This window comes from Emydura macquarii, unplaced genomic scaffold, assembly GCF_026122565.2.
Source record: "Emydura macquarii macquarii isolate MOO-44397 ecotype Brisbane River unplaced genomic scaffold, CSIRO-AGI_Emac_v2 contig_2531, whole genome shotgun sequence".
NCBI lineage: Eukaryota > Metazoa > Chordata > Testudines > Chelidae > Emydura > Emydura macquarii.
This window is the reverse complement of record NW_027132668.1, coordinates 6,981,641-6,999,723: the sequence shown is the minus strand read 5'-3', so window position 1 is coordinate 6,999,723 and position 18,083 is coordinate 6,981,641. Positions and strand designations below refer to the sequence as shown.

The window sequence follows — 18,083 nt, the reverse complement described above, 5'->3', positions numbered from 1 at the left end:
AACACCTGGTGCTGGCCACTGTCCAAGACTGGATATTATTTTATTATTTATTTCTAGTGTGATAGGTCTAGAGACCCCAGCCAAGATCAAGGCCCCATTGGGCTAATCACTGTAAAAACATAGAATAAGAGACCGTCTCTGCCCTAAAGACTTCAGCTATCTTGTCTATGCAGATTGTACAGGGTGGGAGGGAAAACAGGCACAGAAAAGTGAAGGGCTAGATTCACAAAGGTGCTTAGGCACTTTACGTCCAACATTTAGGCACCGTGAACATTCTCAAAACAACAGCTCAGCTGCCACCTATTCCTGGAAGTGCCTAAAGTCTCCAGGGCATCTACATTTCTGCCAGTAGGCAGGTGCAAAGCCATTTTAAGTCCTGATGCTCAGACCATGTCTCTGGGATATGAGCTTGCTTAAAGGCCAGCCTGTGGTGGTGCAGAAGTGTGTGTGTCCCAGAATTGCCCAGTAGGCTGCTGTTTCAGAAACTCGCGTGAGAGGTGAAAGACCTCAGATTGAATCCCCAGGCTGCCTGCTTTGAGCAGGAGCTTGAACTCAGATCTCTCTCACCTCCCAGATGAGTGCTCCGACCACTGGGGTGCTGGATTTTCTGCGCTGGGTCTCTCACAATCTCTCCTCTTGGATCTGTTCCACTTTATATAATTAATTAAATATTTACTGGAGCAGAGACTTAAACCTCCCACCTGCAGGTGAGTGCCCTGGCCACCAGGCTATAGAGTCAGTCTTTCTTTAACCCCGTGACTAAAGATTCCATTAGGCAGCCCTGCCCCTAAGTACTTTTGTGAATGAAAACTAAGGGACTTGTCCAAAGGTCGCACACTGCAGGCCAGCAGCAAAGTCAGGAATAGAACCCAGTTTTCTGGAGTTTCAGGCCATTGCCCAGTGACCACTGGCTTTATTTGCTATGGTGATGTCTACGATTGGGCGTGCCTGAATCAAGCACACAGCACAAGGTTTGATACTTATATAAATCCTCAAGGCTGGCTTGGCTCCTCTGCTCAGGAGCCCTTTTGGTTTCTCCATGCTTTCCCTTTCTCCTTAGTGTTTTCCCTACCCAGCATCCTCAGCTGCACTCCATGAACTCAGAACAAAAATCGCACAGTACGTTTTTCTTTGCCTTTCATCAAAATGTTAATGGAAATTTCTCTTCAAGCTTTAAAAAGAGTTCATGGTGAAGGGAAGGGCTTTAGAGGTTGCAAGCGTATCCCCAGAACAAGCAGGCAGAAACTCTCTCCATCTTAGATAACTGGTATGGAAGTGGTTGAGTGGGAAAGTGTTACTACTCTGCAGTTGTTCACAGTATTTGCTGTTCTCTGAAATACTTCCAGTTCCATGCGCAGGGCCAGTTAGACAGGCAGAACTGCAGTCTCAATGCCTGGATGAGACGATGGTGTAGGGAGGAGGGTTTAGATTTATTAGGAACTGGGGAATCTTTTGGGAAATGGGGAGCCTCTACAGGAAGGATGGGCTCCACCTAAACCAAAATGGAACTGGATTGCTGGCACAGAACATTAAAAACTGCTCTATGACCTCTTTAAACTAAGGGCTGGGGGAAAACTGACAGGTGCGGAGGAGCATATGGTTTGCTTAGGGACATTCTTAGGGGAGGATCTATTGATGGAGATTGTCTAGATCCCAGTAAGGAGAAGAGGATGGAAGTGGATAAAATATGGGTAGGATCTGATGAGAAACAGTCAAAAGAAAGAGTTCCATTCAATTACATCACATAATGGCAAACAGCTAAAAAGTGAAAAATTTTATAAGTACTTGCATACAAATGCTAGAAGTCTAAATATTAATATGGGTGAACTTGAGTGCTTCATATTAAATGAGGATATTGATATAATAGGCATCACAGAAACTTGGTGGAATGAAAATAATCAATCGGTCACAGTAATACCAGGGTACAAAATATATCAGAAGGACAGAATAGGTCATATTGGTGGGGGAGTGGCACTATACATGAAAGAAAGCATACGGTCAAATGAAATAAAAATCTTAAATGAACCAAACTGTGCCATAGAATCTCTATGGATAGTAATTCCATGCTTGAATAGTAAGAATACAGCAGTAGGGACATACTACCGACCACCTGACCAGGCTGGTGATAGTGACTGTGAAATCTTCAGGGAGATTAGAAAGGCTATAAAAATAAAAACTCAATAATAATGGGGGATTTCAACTCTCGCCATATTGACTGGGTAAATGTCACCTCAGGATGGGATGCAGAGGTAATGTTTCTTGACACCTTAAATGATTGCTTCTTGGAGCAGCTAGTCCTGGAACCCACAAGAGGAGAGGCAATTCTTGATTTAGTCCTAAGTGGAGCACAGGATCTGATCGAAGAGGTGAATATCGCTGAATGACTTGGAAACAGTGACCATAACATAATACAATTTAACATCCCTGTAAGGGGGGAGAACACCAAAGCAGCCCACGACAGTAGCATTTAGTTTCAGAAAGGGGAACTACACAAAAATGATGAAGTTAGTTAAACAGAAATTAAAAGGTACAGTGCCAAAAGTGAAGTCTTTGCAAGCTGCATGGAAACTTTTTAAAGACACCATAATAGAGGCTCAATTTAAATGTATACCCCAAATTAAAAAACATAGGAAGAGGACCAAAAAAGTGACACCATGGCTAAATAATGAAGTAAAAGAAGCAATTAGAGGCAAAAAGGCATCCTTTAAAAAGTGGAAGTTAAATCCTATTGAGGAAAATAGAAAGAAGCATAAACTGTGGCAAGTGAAGTGTAAAAATATAATTAGGAAGGCCAAAAAAGAATTTGAAGAGCAGCTAGCCAAAGACTCAAAAAGTAACAGCAAATTTTGTTTAAGTACATCAGAAGCAGGAAGCCTGCTAAACAACCAGTGGGGCCACAGGATGATCAAGATACTAAAAGAGCATTCAAGGAAGATAAGGCTGTTGTGAAGAAACTAAATGAATTCTTTGCATTGGCCTTCACGGCTGAGGATGTGAAGGAGATCCCAAACCTGAGCCCTTCTTTTTAGGTGACAAATCTAAGGAACTGTCCCAGATTTAGGTATCATTAGAGGATGTTTTGCAACAAATTGATAAATTAAACAGTAATAAGTTATCAGGACCAGATGGCATCCACCCAAGAGTTCTGAAGAAACTCAAATGTGAAATTGCAGAACTACTATGTGGTATGCAACCTATCATTTAAATCAGTTTCTGTGCCAGATGACTGGAGGATAGCTAATGTGACGCCAATTTTTTAAAAAGGCTCCAGAGGAGATACCCGCAATTACAGTCTGGTAAGCTTAACTTCAGTACCTGGCAAATTGGTTGAAACTATAGTAAAGAACAGAATTATCAGACACATAGATGAATACAATTTGTTGGGGAAGAGTCAACCTAGTTTTTGTAAAGGGAAATCACACCTCACCAATCTGCTAGAATTCTTTGAGGGGTCAACAAGCATATGGACAAGGCTGATCCAGTGGATATTGTGTACTTAGATTGTCAGAAAGCCTTTGACAATATCCCTCACCAAAGGCTCTTAAGCAAAGTAAGTGGCCATGGGATAAGAGGGAAGGTCCTCTCCTGGATCAGTAACTGGTTAATAGGTAGCAAACAAAGGGTAGGAATAAATGGTCAGTTTTCAGAATGGAAAGAGGTAAATAGTGATGTCCCCCTGTGGTTTGTACTGGGACCAGTACTGTTCAGCATATTCACAAATGATTCGGAAAAAGGAATAAACGGTGAGATAGCAAAATTTGCAGATGATACAAAACTAAGTCCAACGCAAACTGCTAAGAGTTACAAGGGGATCGCATAGAACTGGGTGACTGGGCAACAAAATGGCCGATGAAATTCAATGTTGATAAATGCAAAGTAATACACATTGGAAAACATAATCCCAACTATACACATAAAATGATGGGGATTTAAATTAGCTGTTACCACTCAAGAAAGAGATCTTGGAGTCATTGTGGCTAGTTCTCTGAAAACACCAATCAATGTGCAATGGCAGTCAAAAAAGCTAACAATGTTGGGAATCATTAGGAAAGGGATAGATGATAAGACAGAAAATATCATATTGCTTCTTTATAAATCCATGATACACCCACATCTTGAATAGTGCGGGCAGATCTCATCACCTTGTCTCAAAAAAGATATATCAGAATTGGAAAAGGTACAGAAAAGGACAACTAAAATAATTAGGGATATGGAACAGCTTTCATATGAGGAGAGATTAATAAGACTGGGACTTTTCAGCTTGGTAAAGTGATGACTATGGGTGGTATGATAGAGGTCTGTAAAATCATGACTGGTGTGGAGAAAATAAGGAAGTGTTATTTGCTCCTCATAACACAAAAACTAGAGGTCATCAAATTAAATTAATAGGCAGCAGGTTTAAAACGAACAAAAGGAAGTATTTCTTCACACAACACACAGTCAACCTATGGAACTCCTCGCCAGAATATGTTGTGAAGGCCAAGACTATAACAGGGTTTAAAAAAGAACTAGGTAAGTTCATGGAGGATAGGTCCATCTATGGCTATTAGCCAGGATAGGCAGGGATGGCTGTTTGCCAGAGGCTGGGAATGGCTGATGGAATGTATCGTGTGATGATTACCTGTTCTATTCATTCCCATCTGAAGTACCTGGCATTTGCCACTGTCAGAAGAAAGGACACTGGGCTAGATGGAACATTGGTGTGACCCAGTATGGCTGTTCTTATGTTATGTTTTGTTCCTTGTTTGCAAATAGAATAGCAGGGTGTTTCAAAACATGGGATTTGGTTTTTCCAAATACTACACAATACACAGACTCTGCAGCAAAAGGAGCTGAGCAAAGAAACAAAGCTTGGATTCATAACTTGCCTGATTTGTAATAGCGTTGCTATGTATTAATGTAAAAATATTATTGCTAGATAGCACAGTCTCCAATTTGAAGGAGCATCTTTATTATATCCATTAGCTACTGCATTGTGTTGCATCTGTCAGTTTGAAACCACAGACATGCGCTAAGCATGTTTTAACTGGTGTCTGCTCTCAAACACATGATAATAAGAGTGCTTGCAAATTAGAAATGTAGCATCATCTATTAGTGCCATAGCTATGCTAGAGAATGGTGCTAAAAAAAATCCACACATGTGCTAATGCTAGTCAGCTGCATGAAGGGTAGCACTGGAGGGCCCCCCTAGTCTAGCCATTGGTAGCTCTATTTTTCGCTAAACCAATTTCATTTGACGTAGTGCTTACAAAAAATAGGTCAGGCTGTGGAGAATCTATACTAGAGCTCCCAGTGGTTTAGCTGAGCAATGTTAGCTCCTGTGGGAATGTTTTGGTCCTGGTGTAGAAAAGGCTGTACTACTTGCTCTTGATTCAACTATTTTGCCTGAGAAGAAATTAAACATTTTAGGATTCAGCTGGTCTGGTGCTCTGTAAATCATTGGTGTGGGAGTGACGCCATTTCTATCCTGTTTCAGTTCAGAACAGTCAACCAGTTACTATGAGTTTCTTGGAGTGAGCAGCTGCCAGGATGTGGTTCACTTGTATCGGCTGCTGTGGGCCTCCACCGTCCTGAACATCGTTGGATTGTTTCTTGGGATAGTCACGGCAGCCATACTTGGGGCCTTTAAAGACATGGTAAGACTTGCAATTCCTGCAGCTTTTCACCAGTGGTGATTTCTGCTTGTTGCTAAAATTATCCTGTTGCCAAATGTGTTCAGCATAACCATACACAGCAAGTGTCCACAAAATGTTTCCTGTATGAGCTTCAAGTGTGACGTCAGCTATCCCTGGACTGTGCTCCTGCCAGGTGTTACAGCTAAGTAAGGTCAGGCCTGGTTAATACACAGGTGTAGGTAAGCAGCAGGCATCTGTAGCAAGTCATGTTGGTAATTCAGTAAGTGGCCTCTTTTTTTTTCCTAAGTCAGCACTGACCCATTGGCCCAGCATGGTGCTAGAAGGTGGCAGTTTGGTACAACAGGTGCCAGTTTATAGATGAGTAAAACTGACCTCCTAACTACTTGCGATTGTTAAAGATTGTGTGATGGTGTTCCAAAGAGCTGAGGTTAGTCCATTTAGCTGAGGTTAGTCCTGCTTTGAGCAGGAGGTTGGACTAGATGACCTCCTGGGGTCCCTTCCAACTCTGATTCTAAGAGCAGTGATTAGGTCTGCTGTATCCGCCAGGTCCGATGTGAACAATCACATTCTGCTAATCTAAATCCATAAAAGATGCTGTTCTTCGCTGTCTGCTCTAAACCACGGTGCAGTGGTGGTGGGTGAGGATGGTAGCCACCATGTTCTGCTGCAGAGGTGCCTGTGTTTAAGTGGTGGATAAAATGATTCCAGAATACACGGCTATACGCTGGCTCCTGGCTGTTCTGCAGTGGGGAGCGGATCTGTGTTGTGTTACTGTGATTACGTGAGTATGGGGCTCAGGAGGCAGCACAGATGGAAAAGACATGCGTCCTCCCTTCCCCTCAGGTGTAGCCAGCACCACAGCAGCGTTTACTTTACGATATTCATAAGTCTCTGGGGGTATCACTTGCCAAAAGTCAGAGGAGCTTGGAGGCACCAAGGCAGTTTCCAGCAAAGCTGCCTTCATTTAGCTGCAAAAGACCATGTATGAGTTAACGCAGTTTGTTACTACATTAATTCCTGGTGTGTATCTTCTGTGGCTCATCAGGGGCCAGGATTAATTCAGACAATGCTGGTTAACCTGTAGCTACAGGGGCCTCTGCCTAAAGGGCAGGTTGAAACAGTGATGTGATGTTTGTATGTTGTGCTCCATTGCTGTGTGGTGGGGAGTGTAAGCTCTTTTGTGCTAACTGGGAGCTCAGCAGTGGTGGTAACTTAAGCCCCCTGGGGGATTGTGATTTCTCCCGCTTTATTGCTGCTGTGACTGGGACATATCACAGCAACACACTCAGGAAAAAAGCTATCAGTAACTAACTCTATGTCATGATTCAGGGCTTTTAGAAACATTTTATTAATAGCAGGGCCACGTTAGTTATTTTAACCTACCCCTTGTTAAGAGCCTGCAAAATGTACACCATCAAATTGCCCTCCTACATAGGGCAAAAAACCACACTTAGCTGTTGTGCCCAAGAAATGTGTAAACACACACCAGCAGCAAAATATCATTTACTCCACCGTGTGAGGGGGACGTGGTGACTCAAGGAGAAGTGGTGTGAAGAGTGGTCTCATAATTCTAGTGATGAACCACAGCCATCTAGTAATGAACAGTCTGTGCCTCCTTTAGTGAAAGGAGCGCAAGCTGCTTTCTGGTGTTACTCATATTCTTACTGTGTGATCAGTAAAAGCTCACAGGGAAGGTCACATGTAAAAATGAGTGGGTAGAACAGGAAGAAAGGAGAGAAGTGGGGGAAGAGATATTAAAGAAGATCAGAAGATTTCCTGAACAGAGTGGAGAATGACAGAAACAATTTTAACCAATGTTGACACATCCTTTCTGCTTCATTCTTTCTCCTTGTCATCTCTCTTACTTCGGAAATGATTGAGATGTTGCTTTTCCTGGGTTCCTGGACCAATAGTTTTTGTCCAGGCCATCCCATGCAATGGTCAAGATTTATCTGAAACAGAGTGAAAATCAACCACATTGGACCCATTTTAAATGTCCTGCTCCAAGTGTGTCAGGTTTGACTACCCATTTCAGCTGTTGTCAGCCTCTACTGTTTGGAACACATTGGATAGAGCAAAGATGTAAAAGGGGGAAGCCTTTTCAGTACTTCCCACTGGGTGATGTGACTAGTGACAGATTCTTCTGAAGCCCTCACTTGATTAATTTGTTAACACCACCGTTACATCAAGAATTAATTTCTATCCCTTTGAGACATCAGCTTAGTCTTCTAATCAGCACTAGAAATCTTGAATATTGTAGTCATCTGAAGGACAATGGCTGCATTGCTAAAGATGCTTTTAATTTTAACATGTTTCTCCAGGCTAGCAGGGCTGCTGTGGGCAGAGGCACAATGTACATTAGGAGAGAGATGCAGAGAAGTTGGCTATGGAGAGGTGACTTATAAAGCTTACAAGGCAGGTTAAAAGGTTATTAAATTAAATTATGCTTTACCAAAACCAATAGGAATTGCTCCTCTGAGGATTAGGTTGTAATGGTGAAATGCACCTCTGTGCAGAGGGCCAACACAAGGCCCATACTACACACAAATCCCACTTTTACTTAAGTTAAGGTTTAAATGGGAACATATGTGTTGCATAGACCTTGGACTGGCCATCCGCTCCAGAAATACTCATTTGGGGTCAAACTCATCCCTGTGCAAACATTGATTCAATATCACTGTTCATGAGGGACGCAGAGCTGTTGAAATGTTCCTACAAGAAACAGAATAATTGTGATCCCGTTTCACACCCTCACACATCACAACTTGCTGGAAGGACTGAGCTTGCATTTACAGATTTGAGCACTCAGGCCAACCACCCAAGCAGCAAAAAGCAGTGAAATGAAAATACAGCAACCGTCATGCAACATCATCTCAGTGTGAAGCAAGTTCATTCAGCTCCCAACAAAGATGAGCAAATCAGAAAGCTGCTTGTTTCCTCTGCTGCAGGAGTGGAGGGTGTGAGCAACTTATCTTCTTCAGACTAAAGCTGAATTTGTGTAAATCACCACAGTAATTTGGTAAACAGAGAAACTACACAATAGTGTCAAGCGTTATAAAAATCATTAATAGAACTGCTGTTAGTCACTACAGCAAATGATTTTCCTGTGTCCTTTTGGGTAACCTACACTCTCTAGTTTACTGATTTGCTACTTTATTTCAGTGCAGAAGCAGTGTATCCATAAACAGCTGTTAGGAAACCAGGGACTCAGAAAACAGTAAGTTGGATATGCAAAAGGGCATGGGATTGATATAAGAAAAAATAAAATCTGGATGAGAGAATCATAATCTTTTTTACAGATGTAGTCTTCTCACAGAAATGTTAAGGTTTATATCAAAATTGTCCTTTGCGGTTCCTGAGGGCATTTCTTTAAGGATGAAATCCAAAAGAGACAGCGAGGATGTTTAGTAAAAATCACATATATCTTTGGGGAGTTATAGCTACCGAAATGTGTGAGGTGAGAATGAACTGAAAAACAAAGTACAATTACTCCTAAAGCCTGCACAGAAAATACTGTTATTTTGTCTTCCAAAAATTGGAACATAGTTGCTTCTGAGGCATGAGTTTTTGGCATAGTGGTTTAAAAATTTTTCACAGAGATTCTCTTGAGAAGTACAGACACGTGTGGCATATAATAAGCAGAGAAGTTGGTTAACTGCACTGAATACAAATAGAATGCGTCTGTTCCATGTTGCTGTTCAGAAATGTGCGTCTTGCTTGGTTTATATTAACGGATAGGTAAGTATTTTTCATGCTTCATTCTGATTCAGGGCTGAGCCACAGTCTGGCATGAGTAGCTCTTGCATTTCTTCAGCTTGAAAGGCCTTACTCTCATTAGCTTGTTCTCTCTGTTTCTCCGGAATAGAAAGTTTCTCTTTGTTCCACCCTTTAATGTCTTTGGCCATGGAGGGAGAGAGGCCCAGCACAACAAGGTATCTAGGAACTGGGCCAGAAGCATTGGGGGGGAGGAGGGAGAGAGTAGTTCTGTCTTAATGTACACAGTCATAGAATCATAGAAGATTAGGGATGGAAGGGACCTCAGGAGGTCATCTAGTCCAGCCCCCTGCTCAAAGCAGGACCAACCCCAACTAAATCATCCCAGCCAGAGCTTTGTCAAGCCCCATTTTAAAAACCTCTAAGGAAGGAGATTCCATCACCTCCCTTGGTAACCCATTCCAGTGCTTCACCATCACCTAGTGAAAAAGATTTTCTTGGTATCCAACCTAGACCTCCCCCACTGCAACATGAGACCATTGCTCCTAGTTCTGTCATCTACTACCATGGAGAACAGCCTAGCTTCATGTTCCCTGGAACCCCCTTTCAGGTACTTAAAGGCTGCTATCAAATCCCCCCTCATTCTTCTCTTCTGTAGACTAAATAAGCCCAGTAACCTCAGCCTCTCCTCATGAGTCATGTGCTCCAGCCCCATAATAATTTTCATTGCCCTCCGCTGGATTCTTTCCAGTTTCTCCACATCCTTTCTGTAATGGGGAGCCCATGACTGGACACAATACTCCAAATGTGGCCTCACCAATGCCGAATAGAAGGGAATAATCACTTCCCTCAATCTGCTGACAGTGCTCCTACTAATGCAGCCCAATATGCCATTAGCCTTTTTGGCAATAAGGGCACACTGTTGACTCATATCCAGCTTCTTGTCCACTATAACCCTCAGGTCCTTTTCTGCTGAACTGCTGCCTAGCTCGTTGGTTCCCAGTCTGTAGCTGTGCATGGGATTCTTCCATCCTAAGTGCAGGACTCTGCACTTGCCCTTGTTGAGCCTCATCTGATTTCTTTTGGCCCAGTCCTCCAATTTGTCACTAGATATCACATTAAATATCTATCAAACTCATTTTAATTAGAAAAAAGCACCCCAAACAGCTTAGATACATCTTGAAATTTACCTAGAACAGGGCTTAATTGACTGTTTTTTCCATTGAAACCAATGGGAGGACCATCCTTTCCATTTCAGTACAGCGATTTCACAGAGACATGGCTGCCTCCGTGTAATAAGCTCAGAGTCAGCCCCTTCCATAGAAACACCCAATAAAGTTATTACTTTATTTATGTTTATGTACTTTTATTATTTCTTGTAAATATTTATCGAGCCATTTGATAGAAAATCATTCTTATGTTCCATGTTATCTGTTAAGCACTTACATGGTCCTTTCTGTTACACAAAGTCCAAAGGAAACCTTCAGCCCTACCATCATGGAAATATTTGTAGGTGTCACCTTCCCAGGTCAGTATGGACATGACCCCCCAGATATTCCCTCACTTAGGCCACACGTCCAGAGGGGATTTTTTAGGAAGAGGTGGCATGAATGGCTACCCTGCCCTCTTCCACAGAGTGTGCCTAATTCCTCTGCTGCTCCAAAAGGGTGGGAGATCCAGGCTTAGAGTGGCCCAATGGCTGCTAGCTCTTTTTCTGGATGAAAGGGAGAATTAGGCGCTCAGGGGCTGGCGCTGCTGCTCTTTATGTAGGAGGGGTATAGGAAACCAACCAGCCTCTGAGCCACTGCTCCTTTAACAGTAAGAGAGTGGGCACCAGGAGGAGATGGCCCAGAAGCAGCAGCGAGACCTTGTTTTTCCTACAGTCCAGGAGAAGGGGAAGTAGTATCAACAGAACAGAGGCTGGCAAAACAGTACCATGAGGTTGCAGCAGCAATAAGTGGGTTGGAGAGATGGTTGATTTTGATGGGGTGGCAGTCATTTTGGAAGGGAGGTTGTCTGCTTGTGATACCAGAGAGAGTGACTAAGACCATACGTGAGTGAAATAGACAGAGAAGGAGGCAGAGGTGGGTAGAGAGAGAGGGAGGGAAGGCATGTGAGAGAGAGGAATGGAGATGGAAAAAGCGTGACCTTACAACCTTCTGAATGGCAGAGGATTGCATCTGGTATTTCGAAATGTTCCTGGGGAGGACTCTAGACCAGTGTTTCTCAACCTTTTAAGTAGCAAGTACCCCCTAACTTCTGCAAATTTTAATAAGTACCCCAGCACTCAATTTTCCACAGGATTTCATATTTGCAGACTAATGTGAGCCACATGTTGGAAGAAGGGCTGAGTATATAAGGCTGTGATATGACAGATGTCAGATCCAGTGTGGGTAGGGTTACCACCTTTACACCAGGGGTGCGCAACTCAAGTATGTACCTGGGCTAGAGGTGATGCTGGCCAAAGCTAGGAGGCTTTGAGCGGCATGCCAATGCTGGGGAATATAAAGCGCCGCCCCAAATTTTTTGCCATAGATTTGAGAGGAGGAAGGGGTGAGAGAGAGACAAGAAAAGAGGGTAACTGGTGAAATCTGGGGCTGTCATAGTTGTCACTTTCACTGCTCAGCTAGAGCAGTAAAATTGACAAGTTTTCTGGGCACTGGGTTTTGAGCCAGGTAGGGGAGCTGCCACCTGGGCAAGTTGCAGATGGCTGCTGCCTGGTGGCCAGCCCGGGAGGTGGGCAGCTGCCACCCAATCTGAGCTCAGGCAGAGGAGGCTTCCACGTCAGCTGGGACCCAGCGATGTGGGCAGGCGGCCGCTGCCCGTCTTCAAGCTGGGGCGCTGGACGCTGTCCCGCGGCTCGGAGCTAGGGCACAGGTGGCTGCCACCCAGCTGCAAGCCCAGCTCACAAGACACAGGAGGCTGCCACCGGGCTCCCACCTGGGAGCTGGGACCCGGCGGGAAGTAGGCGGCTGCCACACGGCTTCCCCAAGAGCCAGCGGCTGCCGCTTGCTTCCCAGCTGGGAGCTGCTGCCCGCTTCCCCTTCACTCTGTTTTTCCCTGGGTACCCCGCCTGTGTCTCATGTACCCCCAGAGGTACGTGTACCACAGGTTGAGAAACTATACTCTAGACAGCCTCCACTTATATTTTGTGAAGCTTCCCTACTCCTTACTAACTGGCTCTGAGCCTGGAGGACATGGACCCTGTCCCCACGGCTTACAATCACAGCCTCCAATCCTTCAAGTTGTGCTGCAGGATTTGGGGCCCAAATGGCCAAACAATACAAATCAGACATTAAATGCACCGGGTGGCCCATGGGATTGTTTTACATGTACAAAAACTATTAGTAAACCAGCAGCTGAATCACAACCCACATTACCTTTGCAGGATGTGATGATTTGCCAGGTTACTCTTAAAACCCACCATGAGTAGCCAGAATTTTTCTGGAGGTTCCTTTAAGTATTATTAAAATATTTTGCTAGTTCAATAAAAAGAAAATTCCATGCCTTCATCCTGAGAAACCCACTAATTACACAAACAAACAAAAATAAACATGAGGCAATCTCCTCCTCTCAATTTGCAAAGCACGCAGCAGGAGACTTCCAAAATCCTTTCCCATGGGAGAACCACACAGTTGATCTAGAAGCCAATAAAGCTCTCATTGAACTCAATGGAAAGTTTTGCATTGACTTTATTGTATCTTGATCAGCCCATGTGGGGTAGGGCGAAAACAGAAGGTGCTGGGGTAACGAGTACAGCAACGGTGTTTTCTCTGATGGATCAAAGGTGGTGGGGAGGCCTTGTGTGGAATTAGCATATGCTAGAATGGGTATGCTTGTGTCTCAAGAGCACAGAGGGGAAAAAGCCGTATAGCATCAGTTCGTTTCTGCTACTGCAGAGTGAGTGCATCAGCATGTTTGCTTAGTGCTGGCAAGAAGTAGGGGTGTTATGTGTCTGGAAAATTGTGGAGTAGAGGTGCTTTTGGGGGAGGAAGTCAAGGCTGCACCATGCTTGTCATGGGTTCTAGACTTGCTACTTCTTGGTCTGGAGTCCTGGCCACTGCATCGTCAACTAGGCACCAGGAAGTGCTGGACATTTCTTAAGGTGAAAAAGAAAGCAGCTGTGTAACATCAGACTAAAAAAAACCCAACTCAGCTCAAAACACCCTATTTCTAGAAAGTATAGTAAAAGGATGGGGGGAAGGATTTAATTTCAAACTTGATTTTCCCAATTTATTTATCTATAGGATACAGTGGTATTGTGAGCATTAATGTATTAATATTTGAGATTCGTGGATGGATTGTACAATCAAAATAGAAAACATATGAAGGGAAAATTAATTGTATAGTTTGTGTATTGCTTATGCTAGGAAATAAGAAAATAGACAAATCAAACATTGTCAAATTATCTTACCAGTCAGTCTGAAGTAGGAGAAATAGTTTTCCTTTTTCCTAATTCATTGTTGCATTTTGCTACAGTGGCGGACCGACTAGAGCAGAGGGGGCCATAGCCCGGCCCTTCATGCAAGATGCAAATGAGCAGCTAACCAACACAGAAGTTGTCAAATACAGGCGGGGCCGGGGACCCTGGGCCAGACCTGTGGGGGGATGGGAGCCTGGCCTGCCAGTGCCAGGAGCAAGTCTGGGCTTGGGCTGACAGGACGGGGCAGGCCTGAAAGACAAGACTGGGTTAGTCCCCAGCCGCCGGCAGCACCATGCCCCTGCTGTCTGCTCCTCGTCCGCACCCGCACAAGCAGTGCCCCCCCTGCAACCATCTATTCCCCTCTGTTGAGCAGCACTGTCAGCCGTCAACCCCCAGCCGTCTGTCCCCCCAGAAGTAGTGCACCCCTCCTAACTGTATGCCTCCCCTCAAGCAGTGTGCCCTCCCATCTGTGCCCCCCTGTCAAGCAGCGTTCCTCCCCCAGCCATGTCGCCCTTCCCAGCTGTGTGTGTCTCCCTCCACCAGCAGCATGTTTCTCTTCCCGCAGTGTGGGCCCTGGGCTATGCCCTCCTGCCCAGCAGCATAGGGCCCTGCAAATGCAAGTATTGGCCACCGGGCACTGGAGACCTGCGGTACGGTACAGCACTGTGCTAACATGTTGTTCTCTTTTCTGTTCAGCAGGTACCTCTGTCCCAAATTTCCTTTAGTTCTGTCCCTCCTCCTCAGATCTTGTACAATCCAGCCCAGCAGATCCTGACATATGCTGGTTTTTGTCCCTCTGCAGCAACTATTCCTGCGTATCCATCCTATCCTTTACCTCTTCAGGTAGAGTACAAAATGATATTTTTCTTGTTAATCCACTTGAAAGCCAGATGCTTCTCTTTGGTATAAGTCCTGCACTGCTAAACCTTGTCTGCTGGGAGGTTGTGGGGAGTTGGAGATGGAAGGGACAATGGATTGGGCACCTAAAACACAGACTTTCCTTTGTTCCTACAGTGAAGATCGGTCTAGATGCAGTTCTTAGCTCTTCCCCACAGATTCCTTCACTATCATTATTATTTGTTCCTTGGTAGCGCGAAGGAAGCCCAATCAAGGATCAGGGCCTCCTTGTTTTAGGTGCTGTATAGATAAACAAAGAACACAGTACTTGCCCCAGGAAGCTCACTTTAGAGCACAGCGGACTCAGGAGGTGGACAAAACAGGCAAAGAGGAATGGGGGAGGCTGGGAGGAGCAGAAGCATAAATCAGACAGGTTTAGCAGAAGAGCCCCACCTCACCACTTGCCTACTTGGTGCCCGATGGGAGTGATATGTAAGCACTATAGCAGAGGTACGTTTTAAGGAAGGATGATAAAGTGGAAGCACCACAATTATTTTTCCCATGCATAGGGGAATCTTTACACAACAATACTGAAATAATAGCATCAACAGCAGCATGAAAAGCCACGGCTCTACCCATGGGGTATTAACTTTGAAGCATAGTTGTCAGTCACTTAGGCCATGTTTATACTAGAGAGTTTACAGCGGCACAGCTGTACCAATGCAGCTGCACTGCTGTAGAATCGCTCATATAGCTGCTCTATGTGGCATAATAAAACCACCTCCATGAGTAGCAGTAGCTATGTTGGCAGGAGATGTCCAAACCAGTGCTTCTGTCAGTGTAATTTATGTCACACAGGGGTGTGGTTTTTTCATACCCCTGAGTGACATAAGTTATACCAACAAAAGTGGTAGTGTTAGGCATGCCCCAGTTCTCTGTATTCACTGAAACCAACTGAATCGCAGAAGGGCAATTGACTGAGCATGATTTGAATTCTTGACAAGCATAAGCGAGGAATTCACTTTGGTACCTGGATGTACAAGATTAGGCAGAGAAAGCTCATCTGCTTCCCCATCCTTCAGCTGCTGCCCTCCTGCTTCACAAAAGAACCAGTTTACCTCTCTGTGACTGTTGTTCTTCGAGATGTGATGCAGACGTGTGCAAGTGTGTGTGCCCCATGCACCACAGCTGGAGAACTTTGCCTAGCAGTGCCTGTAGTAGCAGCACTCACGCCCTGCACCATAGTCCCTCCCGAGGCCACACTGACCCCCTCAGTTCCTTCGCATCGAATGTCAGGAGTACAGATTCCAATGCAGAGGAGACAGAGGGCAGGTTGTGGAATAGCCGTCTGCTTCGCATCATGAACAACGTTTACAGGTAGATGATCCTTTTTTTTTCTTCATGTGGATGCAGCTGGCTATTCCAGGTGGGTGCTTTGCAAGCAGTACTCGTAGGAGGCGGGGCTGATGGAGGACTGAAGGAGTGCCTTCCTGAAGTTTGCATCTGATCTGATCCGAATGCAGGCATAATGGCACAGTGATTTGTAAAATTATGCACCAAGTGGCTGCCCTGCAATATAGGAATGTCATTTAGAAATGAGTTGATGTCACCTGAGCTCTTGTGGAATGAGCTCATAGCCCTTGAGGATGCATAGCCTGGGCTACTTCACATGCTGTCATGTTTTCCACCTGGAGATTGTCTGTGAAGAGACTGCTTCACCCTTCAGCTGGCCCACATCTGAAACAAACAGACGAGGTGAAAGGTTAGTTCTATCCAGATAGAAAGCTAGACATCATCTGACATCCACTGTGTTAAGATGCTGCTTCTCTGGGTTCAAAGCAGCTTAGGGAAGAACGCTGGGTACATATATAACTTGGTTCAAGTGAAACTGGGAAACCACCTTAGATAAAAACTTAGGGTGTGGCTTTAGGGTTACTTTGACTCTGGAAAATGGCCCGTAAGGAGGTTCTGCCATCAAAGCCTGCAACTCTCAGACTCTCCTTGCAGATGTTATCACTGCAAAGAAGGTAGTTTTCTGACATAGAAAGGGGAAAGAAGTTGCCCGAGGTTCAAATGGAAGTCCCCTAAGTCCCACTAAGACAGTATTAAGGTCCCACAAAGGAACTGGCTCTTTAACTGGGGGTACGGGGGTGGGGAATGAGTGACTCCTTTCAGGAACCTCACTGCATGGGGTTTGAAAACACCAACTTCCCATGGATGGGCGGATGAAATGCTGGAATTCCTGCCAGCTATGTGCGAGACCAGGAGACTGAAGGTGTAAACAGGTACTCCAAAACGTCCTGAGTGCAAGCCAACATCGGTTGAGCTCCCCAGGCTATTGACTGCACCGAGAATTGCTTTCATTTGGCTGAATCGGCTCCCCTGGTGGAAGGCGTCCTACAATGAAGCGAGACCAGCCAGGCTGCCTCTGAACATTGTTCCAACTCTTCTTCTAGCCGTGCAATGTCCCTGCTGTGAGGTGCAGGGAGCTGAGCACTAGATGCAAAACCTGACCAGGATGCTGAGTCAGGCGGTCGGGGTAAAAAGGAAGGGATATGGGAAACCAAACTGATAATGTGAGGCCGTCAGGGAATGAACATTGCCTCAGCCATGTAGGAGCAAAAGGAATGAGCTTGGGGCGGTCCAATTTCAGCTTGAGAATGACTTGTGGGATGATTGGAATTGGAGGAAAGGCATACAGCAGTGCTGATTCCCAGCTCAGAGGGAAAGCACTGGTCAAGGAACCCGGACTGAGCCCTCTTGGGAGAACAGCCATCATTTCTTGTTCTTTTTTTTGTGGAGAACAGGTCGATCATCGGGATGCCCTAAACTGCAAAGATGGGCTGCAGGACTCTGGGCTTCAGAGACAACTCTTGAGTCAGGGAGAAATTCCTGCTCAGGTGATCTGCCTGGTGATTGTGGATCCCAGGTAAGTGATCCGCCATGGGGGTAATGGTTTTCCCCCAGTGCAAAACTGCCAGAGCCCGATCGTCTTCTGACACAGCATGTTGGAGTTTGCTCCTCCCTGCCTGTTCACACAATACACTGTGTGGTGGTTTTGTCGGTGATTATGAGAAACTCTGAGCCCCTGATGTGATCCTGAAAGGCCTAACAGGCGTTGTGGATGGCATGAAGCTCCAGGACATTGCTATGCAGAGAAACTTCTGACCATAGGCCTTGAACTTTCACCAAGTCCAGATGTGCTCCCCAACCTATTAAGGAGGCATCAGTGACTATAGTCCTGACCAGTGGAGATCGAGCAAAAGGAACACCCTGGCACACGTTGTCCTGAATTATCCATCCCTGTAAAGAGCCCAACATCGATGAGGCAAGTTGGACCAGAGTGTGCAAGGGTTAGCAATTCAGACAATAGACTGTCTTTAGCCACATCTGAAGAGGATGCAGGAGCAGCTTAGCATATTGGACTACCTGTGTGCATGTGGTTATATGGCCTAGAAGCCTCCAGCATACCT

General features: G+C 45.0%; 1 protein-coding gene across 3 annotated transcripts in view; it reads left to right on the top strand.

Moving 5' to 3' along the window:
* The window catches only part of TMEM255B (transmembrane protein 255B), a 130,045-nt gene that overhangs the window by 105,747 nt on the left and 6,215 nt on the right, over nt 1–18,083 (top strand). For 2 of the 3 annotated variants that reach the window (XM_067563645.1, XM_067563647.1), the window contains exons 7-8: nt 5,477–5,636; nt 14,470–14,616. In XM_067563645.1, coding sequence (XP_067419746.1) covers nt 5,477–5,636; nt 14,470–14,616 — 307 coding nt within the window. The remainder of the gene's footprint in view (nt 1–5,476; nt 5,637–14,469; nt 14,617–18,083) is intronic. The other variant, XM_067563646.1, reaches the window with a different exon arrangement.